This window comes from Solea solea, chromosome 14 (assembly GCF_958295425.1).
Source record: "Solea solea chromosome 14, fSolSol10.1, whole genome shotgun sequence".
NCBI lineage: Eukaryota > Metazoa > Chordata > Actinopteri > Pleuronectiformes > Soleidae > Solea > Solea solea.
The window spans coordinates 19,155,683-19,167,817 of NC_081147.1; the positions used below are offsets into that span (position 1 = coordinate 19,155,683).

At 41.0% G+C, this 12,135-nt stretch overlaps 1 protein-coding gene across 1 annotated transcript in view; it reads right to left on the bottom strand.

Moving 5' to 3' along the window:
* Positions 1–524: 524 nt before the first annotated feature.
* mrpl11 (mitochondrial ribosomal protein L11) overlaps positions 525–12,135 on the bottom strand; it is a 47,436-nt gene continuing 35,825 nt past the window's right edge. The window contains exons 3-6 of the mRNA XM_058650481.1: positions 11,777–11,872; positions 6,582–6,675; positions 5,991–6,150; positions 525–768 (exon numbers count right to left, since the gene is read on the bottom strand). Coding sequence (XP_058506464.1) covers positions 657–768; positions 5,991–6,150; positions 6,582–6,675; positions 11,777–11,872 — 462 coding nt within the window. The 3' untranslated portion in view covers positions 525–656. The remainder of the gene's footprint in view (positions 769–5,990; positions 6,151–6,581; positions 6,676–11,776; positions 11,873–12,135) is intronic.

The window sequence follows — 12,135 nt, forward strand, 5'->3', positions numbered from 1 at the left end:
CCCAGAGTGACGTGACATTTAGAAATAGCTTGTTCTGTCAGATCAACAACCCAGAACCCAAAAGTTACAGGCTGTAACCGGTTTGTTTTCCAAGTAAATAAGATAACGGTTACTTTTAATAATAGTCATTAATTGTTTCAGTGTTCCAAGTGAATTGTGTCAATACATGACGGTCCCAGGTAAAACATATCAACAGTTATAGCTCCCCCTCCCTGTGAGACGTATGAATTGTGAAATAATTCATGCGGCGATCACTTTAAAACCATCTGCTCAACCCGACAAACAGCCAGATCTCTTCCAGCGGCCTTAATAATAGATAACGACATCAAAGAGGCTGAATGTACAATTACAGTACGGAGCAATTACGGTTTCATTAGCTCGGCTCACAAGAAACGCAAACGCTCTGGGTCATAAATATTTCCATAATGTAACTGGAAGTCAACTCGTCTTCTCAATCGTCTTTAAAACAGTGAAAATAGTGAAAAAGAGACGCCTTCAACATCAGGCGTGAATAAGGAAGTGAATCACAGAACAACTGTTTATTCAGATCAGACTCGCACAACATGATGTGCTACATTTATATAAAGTTAAAAACAAACAGGAATGGTTTTCTGGAGGGGGGTGGAGTTTGGGTCAGCGTTGGATGTTGCAGGCCTTCATTTCTTTTTACCAAGAGCTTCGGCTGCAGCCACTGCAGCTGCTTCTGCATCAGCTTTCAACTTCTCCTCCCTGCGCTCCAAGAAGACTTTGTACTCATCAGCAGAGAGACTGGGGGGGGGGGAGAGAGAGCGAGAGAGAGAGAGAGGAAACTCAGCTTTCATTTACTTTTCCTGGATTCTTACTCAAACAAAAGCACCAGCACTATTAACTCATTTTCTTCCTCACAATGGTAACATTTCTTCAAGCTTTCTAAACATCCATCTTCTACCACTCAGTTTAGACCTGGGGTGAGAGAGTTTAGAGTGTCCAATTAACCTCTGCATGTTTTTGGACAGCAACCGTCTTGCTGTGAAGCAGCAGTTTGAACAGAAACAGCTATTAGCAGTTGGATTTTGTGTGATGTTTTCCAGGGTCTGGGAAATTTTTCAAACCTGTTAATTTAAAGGTTTTTGTTTGTGCCGTGTTGTTTTTTTAAAAATAACATTCTCCTGTACATGTTAAGGTCAGGATTTCCTGCGCCCGACGTCCATGTCTTGATTCATGGGTTCCACTCGAATGCAGCAGTAAAACGCGGGTCATGACGAGCCTCCCGTGGCACGCAGTTAATTAGTGGTTCAAAGTAGATCAAAGCTTCCAGCTTGAAGGTGACTCTGTGGATTTAACTTCCAAAAGAGCACGTCTTTGCTAAAAACAGATGAGACCTGGGTTAATAATGTCCTGGTATTTCCATGACAGAGAGTTCTACGAGCCACAGATGGGCTGCAAAATGACTCATAGCTACTCCCTTCTCCTCCTGGACTCTCAAGTCACTTGAATTCACTGCTGCGTGTTTGTTTGTGAGCAGAGCTTCTGTGCAGCGTGTGCCTCGCGTTTTATAGAGAGACAATCACACGACAAGCGTTTAAAAACTTTAAATACTTCTCCGCACTCGACTACCGGGACTCTTCAGTATAAAGCTGTGCATCCGTTCACAAAGGTTGTAAACCTGAAGTATAAAACAAACATCAACGAGAGGCTTAATCTCTGTGAACAAGGAATGCGTCGCGATTCACCGCTTTGTGCCAACCTTACTTAAAGACTTGTCAGTCAGTTCAAAAGTGAGGTTTACGAGCACAAGATTGCAAACCAATTGAGTTTGTTGCCATCGACGGTACACCATGGTAAAAGACTTAGGGGCTGAAAATGGAGCCACGCGGTTGATGTCCAAACGTTTTTTTTTCCAAACGAGGGCCATATTTGATAATGTGAAGATTTGTGGGGGCCAATGGTGCTTTTCCCCCCCTTTTTTAAACAGTAACATTCACTTACAAATATGTAAACGCAAAAAAAACACAGTTTTATAAAACATTTAATTTTCATTGTCACTATTACTATTTTTAAATGGAAATGTAACCAAATCTAAGTTGTGCAGGAGTGAAAAAATTAAAAGAAAAATTGACTTTCTTTGCAGTCAAATAAGATAATATGAGATAAAACCTGTGTGTCACAGGTGGGTTTCAAACCCGGGACTATAAAACCGAAGCTGCGGGTCGTACAACATCTCACCAAGGGCTGTGATTGGCCCGCGGGCCAGACTTTGGACACACCTGATCATGCCTGATGTAGCAGTTAGCGCTCTTGCCTTCGCAGCAGGATAGGTTTGTACCTAGGTTTGTACCTAGGTTTGTGCCCCAGTTGGAACAAGTGCCTTTTGTGCATGGAGTGTGCATGTTCTCCCTGTGTAAACGTGGGTTTTTTTCCCTCCAGTTTTGCTCCCACTTCCTTCTGAAAAACATCACTTTGGACACTCTAAATCAGGGGTGTCAAACGTATGGCCCAAGGGCCATAATCAGCTCGCCAGAGGGTCCCACATGATAAATTTGAGAAAATTCTGGAACTGAAAAACGATATTTTTCAGGTTTTTTTGTGCCTTTAAAGATCCACCATGATCTGTAAGTTGTAATGCACATGTGTAAATGGTAAAACTTGCATAACTGTGGAAATATTTTGAGTTCTTTTTGTTTATAGGTTATTATGCTATTATTTTACTGGTCCGACCCGCTTGAGATCAAATGACGCTGTACATGGCCCCCGAAATAAAATGAGTTTGACACCCCTGCTCTAAATTGACCGTTGGTATGAGCGTGAGAGTGGATGGTTGTTATGTGACCCTGTGTACCCCGGCCATCACAATTCCATCACAATATGATTTAAAGACTATCGCCCTATGTCAGCTGGGCTTGACAGCAGCGCCCTCATGTGGAGGATAAATCACTAGAAGACGGACGGGACAGAAACTTTCTGACAGAAACCTTGAATATGCACGACCGCACCGCCTCAGGCGATACTGTATAAGAGACCTGTCATGATCGCATGATGGACAAAGACGAGTGAGCTCTGAAGTGCTCTGAAATCCTCTTTTTACACCTACATCTGTTAGACTTGTAAATAACGCTGCCAGAGGCTGCAGGGATTGAACAATGGTTTTATGGCGTTCTTAACGACTGTTGTGATAACACACACGTTTTTTATAGAGATTGATATAGTGTGTGTTTTGTTTTCATGCAGTTTTTTTTATTGCTTGTTTATGGCTTTTATCGTGTCATGGCGTAGTATTATTATTATTATTATTATCAGTGCTGTTATTGTATCGTCTTGTATTGTAAGACATCCATATGCTCAGCATGAGTACAGGACACATTTCCCTGAGGGGGGAATAAAGTATATGTTGATTGATTGTTGAATCATTGTCACTGTCACTTAACAGGAAGTCGTATAAAGTAAATAAAATATAATTATAATAATACATTTTAACACATACAGAATTAGTACAGTACAGTAAAACTAATAACACGAACAACATTTTTGAGCCCAAATTCATCTAAGATGGACATATCTTAATTTATTGCATTTTTTAGAAAGTCTCCCAACAATTAACGCTGCAACTAACAATTATTTTCATTATGGATTAATCTGTTGATTATTTTCTCGATTGATCGATTGCTCCATAAAATATCAGAAAACCTTAAAAAATGTTGATCGGTGTTCGTCAAACCTTGAAATGATGATGTTCTCAAATGTCTCGTTTTGTCCACAAACCAAAATGATTAACTTTTAATGATTTCTTTGTTATCCGAAGCAAAGAAATGAAGAAAATACTCACATTTAAGAAGCTTAAACAATCGGAAATCTGGTTTTAATCATGAAAAAAGCTTCAAACCGATTATCGATGATCAAATCAGTTGTCGATTCACTTAGTAATCAATTAATAATTGATTAATTGTTTCAGCTCTACTTTCTGTGTAATCATAATTATCATTTTTTAGTGCACTCCCTGTGACTTTGACAAAATCTAATGAGTTCCTCCCCAGATTGACTGACTAAATTTGAAGAACCTCCCTCAGAGTGTTGCCGACATCACGTTCACCGGAGCGCGACAGATGGACAATCTGGAAATATGGCGCCGCAAGAGTCGCAGAGGGACGGATTCTATCTGAGCCTCACCACAATGCAGCACTGTTCAACAAGCATCCAGGGAAAAAAAGAGGCAGAGATACAAGTCTCTCTACTGACAGTGCACTCAATAAATCATAATGCACTGCAGCCACAAGACACTTTATGTTTTAACTTGGAGAGGGGAAGGAAAAAACAAAGAGAGGGGGGGATTGTGGGTAAACTACAAAATCATTAACTGGAGTAGAAACAGAGGCAGTGGTTCAAGGGAGTGTGCGATTCTGCCCGAGTGCTGAACTGAAACACTTCATGACAAAATAAACACATACGCTGTGAAGCGGCAGTAAATAATATATACGTGGTGTCAGAGTAGACGTCGGCAGATCTTCAGATGCAAAGCTTCTCTTCACAGGTGAGCGGGTGAGTCTGCAGGTGTGGGTGAGGAGATGTCACGGCTCTAACATCTAACGCTGCAAGACTGTAAACATAACACTATATACTTTTTGACAGCTTAAGCTCACTTTTGTATTTTCATTATTGAAAGCCTAGCGCAGGTATATAGTGATATGGATTTTTAAAAACGACTGAAATTTGCAAATTATTTCAACAATTTCAACAATTCTTCTGTTGCGGTGTCCTAAAAAGCTGTTTTTTGTTTTGTAGATGGTATGAAAAAATAGATTTTCTGTTGCCTTGATGGCTGCCATTATGTCTCCATTCTCTCCGGAGAGCTATCTCCCTGCTTAGCTTTGCCCTTGGTCCTTTAGTTTCCTCTGATTTTGGTTTTCTTTCACACACTCTAACGTGTTTGTTATGAGAAAAGTTCCAGGAGAAAAAAATGTGCGAACACGTCGTGCCGTTCTCAGTAAATTATCAAAGTTGGTTGACCTGAACTGGCAACATTGCAACTCAGTGGTAGTCGACCCACATGCGTCCTTGGACCCCACGTTGCTCCCGTGAATGGGTGTGAATGTGTGAATGGCTGAAATGTAGTGTAAAAAGCAGCTTTGCGTGGTCATCATGACTAGAAAAGGGCTTATGTCGTCATTCTCATCTTAGCTCCAGGATAGGTTATTAAAAAAAACATAAATTACAAATAAAAACAACTATTCAAAGCTTGGGAGATAAGCCTTACTTCCCTTAACAAATAAACAAACCTAATCATATAATAAGAGTTGAGACAGAGAAAAGAAAAAGAATTGACACGTGTCAAATATAAATGATCTGTAATGTAACCGTGTTCTGTCTATTTGACCATTTACTATTATTTATTACTGTGCAGAATGTTTTTTTTTTGCAAATGTTGCTTGCAGTGTCCATACTTCCATTGTAAACTTTACTGTTCACGACCATACTAAATAGTATTTTATGACTCTTTTATTAATGTGTTAGTCTCATTGTGGTCAGCAGGACATTTCCTGAAGGGAGCAGCTCAAATTGTGAGTGTGTGAACAGATGATCAGTCTTACTTGTTCTTACTTGTGATCAAGAGTTTTGATCTTGGTCTTCAGCATAAACAGCCCTTTACGTTTTGTTAGGGAGGTATAACTTCTACATCACCTTTCTAAAACTAATCATCTCCATAAAATCCCATATAGTCAAAGTTTGAGTTGTGCCCCTGAGTGAAGGTTGTAAAAAAAATAATTCAGTAAACTGTAGTTTTAACTTCAAAACACAAACACTGGTTAAAGACAAATTGGTGTTGCGTCTGAAAGGTTGTCTGCACAACGGATTAACGCTATATTGGTTTATATTGAACAGTCGTTATATTGACGTTGAAGAATATTATGGAGTCCTCTTTCATTTAAAGGACAAACACAAGCTGCTGCTGCTGCTGTGAGTGTGTGAGTCAGGTTCACGGTGTTGTGGGTCTCAGACACACAGATAAACACACTTACTCTTTGACGACCTTGATGCCCAGTGAACGGGCCGAGCCGATGATGCTTCTGACCACGGTCTCTAGGGAGGTGTTCCTCATTTTGAAGCACTCATCCTCAGCCTTCACCATGGCAATCTCATACACTGCTCTCACTGACACCATCCCCGCTGTCTCGTGGCCTTTACACACACACACACACACACAGAAAGGGAAGTGTGAATAAAGTCAGAATAAAAAATTCGATAAACGTACAAGGAAACCTTTGATACAAGAAACAGTGGGTCAAAGTGTGTGTGTGTGTAAGCGCAGGTCATCATGTGGCATCAAGAGTCAACAGCGAGAAAAGAGTCTGGATGAACCTCAGAGCACGAAAAAGTTGGAGATCCATAATTCTCTTTTCTGAACGCACCAGCTCGGCCACATCTCTCCTCCACCCGCACTTCCCCACATGTCATGAATAGAACATCAATCACACAAGCTAAGCTCAAAACTTAGCCCGTGGAGGGATGGGCGTCCGTTTCAGGATGGACTCAGCAGGTGAAAATTTGAGCGAGGGCAGAAATTTAAGTGCAGCGGCAGCAGCAGCAGCAGCAGCAGCAGCACTGCTCACCTGTCTTGCCGGCTCCTTTTGCGATTCCTGCCGCCTGCTTGAGGAAGTAAGAGACCGTGGGCTGGCCGATCTTCAGGTCATACGTTCTGTCGGGCTGTGGAGACGAGAGATGAAATAAACATGTAACCCCTGATGGAATTGGGAATGTGTAAAGAATAGATATTCTCCTGGAGAACATTTGAATTACACAGCTCTCCCAATAGACGCACAGAGACTACGATTTACCGCTTTCAAAGTCTATGTTCTTGTTTGCAGCAGCACATTTATCATCACAATTCAAGACTGTTGAGACAAGGGTGACCATGATTTCAGACCACAGTAAATGAAAACAAGATCAATATTTGGATTTTAACAACTGTCACTGGCAGATTTCATCAGCTGTTTTTCATTTTTTTTTGGAGGGGAAGCTTCATGGTTTGTAAAAATGATGACATTCTTTTTCTCTCTGTCTCCGTTTTGAAATGAGAATATTGTAAAAGCGGTCATCAATATGCACTAGACTGTGTGAAATCACGCTCAAAGATTGCAGCTCAATGTCATTTAAAAATGCAATAAAATCTACATTTTCACTAGTTGATGGAAGAGTTAGGGTGAGGACATTGTATAATAATTAAACATCGTTTCCCTGCAGTGTAGAGGTAGTGAAATTTGTTTCTTTTCAAAAGGTTTCATATGTGGCATTTTCCTTCTACCGTGGCCCAGCAGCAGTGCAGTCGCAGAAAGGAGTTTGAAATGCAACACATGTCCACAGTCGCAATCCAACTGTGAGTGTTTCAGTTATATGTCATGCGCTGTCACCATTCAGCGATCAGGGCGTTCCTTTAACACTCACTTCTAACCCTCTGTGGGGGGGGGGAAAAAGGGCTTTGAAGACTTACACCAGTCCACCGGTAAACGTAAATCTGTCTGTGTTAAGGTTGGCTGCGGTTTGCAAACCTATCATTTGTTCTGTCCTCTGCAAAAGTTTGAAATTTAATTAGGAGATTTTTTTCCTTTATGAGCCTGGAGGTGAAGCTGATTATAGTGATGTTTGTAGACGAGTTACATTCTGCAGCTTCACTGCAGCAGATAAACACAATGTTTAATGATTGTCATACACGTTTGCACAAAAAAAGGGGACACAATTCACCTACATTATTATTCTACTGCAGACCTTTGCACACTGTATTATCATGCAGAGATTGACAGGACTGCTGTGACAGTAACAGTTATTTTTCAACATGTTAGACAGTGTGTCATCACACTGTCAGTGTTCAACTCTGCTGTGGAAACGCTTAAGACTAGATTTTTTTCAGGTCTGTTTTTACAAGATTTTTTTCCAGGTCTGTTTTTACAAGATTTTTTTGGATGTGTTTTTGCGATTTTTTTTTCGGGTGTGTTTTTACAAGATTGTTTTTGTGTCTGTTTTTACGAGATTTTTTATCGGGTCTGTTAATTACGAGATTTTTTTGCGGGTCTGTTTTTACAAGATTTTTTGTCACAGTCTGTTTTTACGAGGTTTTTTCTAAAATATTTTTCCAGGTCTGTTTTTATGAGATTTTTTTTCGTGGTCTTTTTACAAAGATTTTTTTGGGGGGCTTTTTTGCTCCTCCTTCCGCGTCCAATAGAAACTGGTTGCAATAAGCTTCCATAGCTTCCTTAGTTGTACAGTGTGCATTTCAAGTGCACCATTTCATATCCGTGAAGCATGCCGTATTATTTACTCAAATGATCTTGAAGAAACATTGCAATCTCCAGCAAATCTAAGCGTTCTTTCCGTCTGAACAACCACAAAGTCCTGAGGTGCCTGCATGCGCAAAGTCAACAAACTAATGAGAATTCTGTCGATATTACTTAAACACGGGAGAATCTCCCAATGTCTCAAACCAAAAGCAAAGAAAAACTGGATTAAACTAAACAAATGGGACATCTTTGCTTTCAATTCAGCTATCAAGATTATAAGCTTCTCTGCTTTCTCATTCACTCAATAAAACTCATCCACCCCGCAAAAAATCTCGTTAAAACAGATCCTTTATAAAAATGATTTTAGGTGAATGCAATACACTTCTGTAGAAACCAGGCAGACTTGGCCTTCAGAGACAAATTTGAAAAACTTTAGGACATTAAAGAAACCTTTTCACAGAAAAACACACAATGTCAATCATAGTCAAGGCCACAATTTAACAGCTCCCTCCTGTTTTTTCAAGGTCTTAAATGAAGCATTTGGAGGAAGTAAATTCCCAATAGATTTGGAGCGGATTTTTTCTTTCATCAGATTCTGGTGACACTTCCACCACCACTGCACCACTGCTGCTTTTCACACACTGTGTCAGATATTGCATTCAGAAAAGTGTGATAGACTTGAGCCATACCACCAACACCCGGCTTTCATATATTTTTTTATTATTATGTCAGTCAGTTACTGTCTGAAACAAAAAAATATTGTTTTATTATCCCTGTCGAGGAGGTTATGTTGTCAGTGACACCCCCCCACAAAAAACTGAACTGATGTTCCCTGACATTTTGTGGTGAGGTGAGGCAAAACCCAAGTAACCACTTCAACAGCAACACTGTGAAACGTGTTGGAAATACTGTATATGCTCCATAAATGTGCATACTGCATCCTTCATCTTAAAACAGCCTCTGTAAAGCAATGCTATTAGACATGATTGATGGTGCATTTGTGTATATACAGCAGCAGCAAAGGGGGCAAGAAGCATTTATCCCATCAAACCGCTTAATGGTGAGGTTTTTTTTTTCAGGGGGCGTTTCTTTGTGTTTTCAGTCAAACTTCAAACTGTATCTTTTCCCTTGCACAATGTTGCCGTTGCCTCCGTGTGTCATCACATGAAACAAATCACTTCACAGGCAAACATGAGATCTAAACGCTGCTATACACAGGGAGAGAAGTGAGGAGCTGATTGGCTTCGTCAGCTTTGTGTGAACTCACTTGACAGCGGTTCGAATGTAACAGACGTTTGTTTATTTTTAAAAGTTAAACACCACAGTTTGAGCTGACGTTGAGCTGAATACGAGACGGTAAGTTAAAGCCACACTGATTCCTTTCTGTGTGTGGGCCTCTTGGATGCAGCGCATCAACACTGGCACATAATCGATACCTAAACTGATCTGATGAGGTTGCTGATTCTTCACACAACACAAAAGACATGGGGTTTCGTTCACCGAGCGAACAATGCTAATTCCTCTCTCAGCTCTGTTTGAGTCTCCGTCAATGTCTGAATGTAGTTTCTAGCACCTCTGCAGCCAGCTGGAGCCGGGCACACGGCCCACTGTGGAGTGTTTAAGAGTGTTTTTAATGCTGCAGCATAAACTATACTAATGAGGAGCATCGACACTGTGGTTCACAACAGTAAAATATCAATACGAGCTCACAAACACGAGAACCAAGTGAAAAGTGGAGAGACCAACGATCTACAACGACTACACTGATGACACAGATGTACAAATATTGACCGTTTAAGATGATCAGCAACTTATTTTGCATTATTTCAGCGTGCGTTCAAAATATATGCGGCTGCAGATCTGCTCTCCAGCCTTTTCATCCTCCCCTCAGGAGCAATATGAAAAGTAATCTCTTCAACATCGCCTAGTTATTCTGACGCCCTTCTTTCATTCAGATTTATTTCCTCGATGGGGGCCTTAAAAATCTGACCTATAGATCCGATCGATAAATCACCCGAGGAGAGCTTACTTTGGATCATCTGTTACTTGTCACATAAGAGCAACAACAAAAACAAACAAACACCAGGCAATAAACTGTAGGCTGAGCTGAGAGGATACCACAGCAGGTGATTTGTCATCACAGTCATGTAATCTAACCGCGGTGACCTTTCCACTGAGGGAACGGACTTTTTTTCTCTACCTTTGGAAAAGCTTATGGCTGGAAAAGCCTGATGGGATGCTTTTATTTCTACCGTCATCTCATAAAACAAACACATTCACATTCAAGAGCAGCCCCTTTTTTTTCCACTGGCAAAACTAGACAGTGAACGACAGGTAGGAGAGCGACGGCTCCTCCAAAAGTGTAACACTTCTGCTTTCAAGAGTTATAGATGAGAGGCTTTGAGTTTAGTACCATGAAATTGAAACTTTTCCGTCCTCTTCCTCAGGATGAACTGTAATTGTTGAGCCTGACATTTGCTTTACCACTGTTTTGATGTGTTTTCAGTGTTTTGTCTCATTTAACCTTTTGTGAAACTCCTGTGATTTTAATGTGATATATAAAAAAAAAAAAAAAAACTTGACTGGCCTGTCAGATAAAACACTTATGCTGCTAATTAAATGTGAGAAATCTGATGTTAAGAGTTTCGCCGACAGCACCACTATGACTCTAGTATAGTTATAGGTCTATCTGTGCATGGAGTGCACTGATGAGAGACAATTTGAGGAAGGTGCAAGCAGGCTGATTTGAAAACTTTGGCCAAAGTCAGAATCCCAGGTTTCCAGTCTTTATGCTAATTTAATTACCTTCCTGCTTCAGCTTCGTACTTAAAATGCAGAAATTAGCGCCTCGTCATCTAACTCTGTGAAAGGGTAAATTCACAGAAAAATATAGCTTTCACTTAAAGACCAAATTCACCGCAGAGTGTGTGTTCAAAGCGGTCGTGAAAGGCAGCTGAGAACCACACACTGCATACGGAGACATAACACTTGTTTCACATGTTAACAGAACAATCAGTGCACTTGAAACCCACCACCAGGTGGCACTAGCGAGCGGCAACAAGGCCTCGGATGTGATAGCAGGGCTGTTGCTGGATATTGCATGTCAAAATAAATTTAAGCCTTTAAAAGGATTAGGCTTCTCCTGCATCTATCGAAAACCTCATTACAACACCCATTTATTCAGCTGAAGAGACACAACTTCTGACACCGGGGGGTGGGGGGGGAGGGTCAAACAACATGTACTTCTGACAAAAAAAAAAAAAACCCAAGCTAACAACACCTCTTTTCTGAGTAATTCACTTCTCTTGTACGCACTTAATGCTTCTTGACTCCGAGTTCCTGTGGGTATTGCTTCATTAATGAATGCAAATGAAAAGGCTTACTTCGGTGGTATAGTATGAATAATGGAGGGGCTCTAGTAATGTTATGCAGCTGGTGGAATTAACCACAGCTGTGGGGGGGCACCGTGCTAAGTGTAAAGTAAGGGGTCGGCGTGGGGTTAGCGAGGCCCACACGGAGCCGCGCAGACGCACCTTCACGTGGATCTGGACCGGGAGAGGGATGCCCTCCTTCAGCTCCTTGGTTTTCTCATTGAAGTCTTTGCAGAACTGCCCGATGGGTATTCCTTTCTGGATAGAGAGAGGGGGAAAAACACAAGTGAATAAACATGGTGAAAATGGTGAATAGAGAGTTGCTTTAAACATTCATTCTAACACTTGAAGTGTTGCACTGCAAGAATACAGATGCCCGAGCTGCTGTCACTCAGTCAGAGCTTCAGAGAGGGCTAATGTATATGTATGTGCGTGTGTGTGTGTGTGCGAGAGACATTTTTGCACTCTATATTGTTCACGCTGAGATGCATGTGTGTGTTTGCGTGTCTGTCACTCGGGCT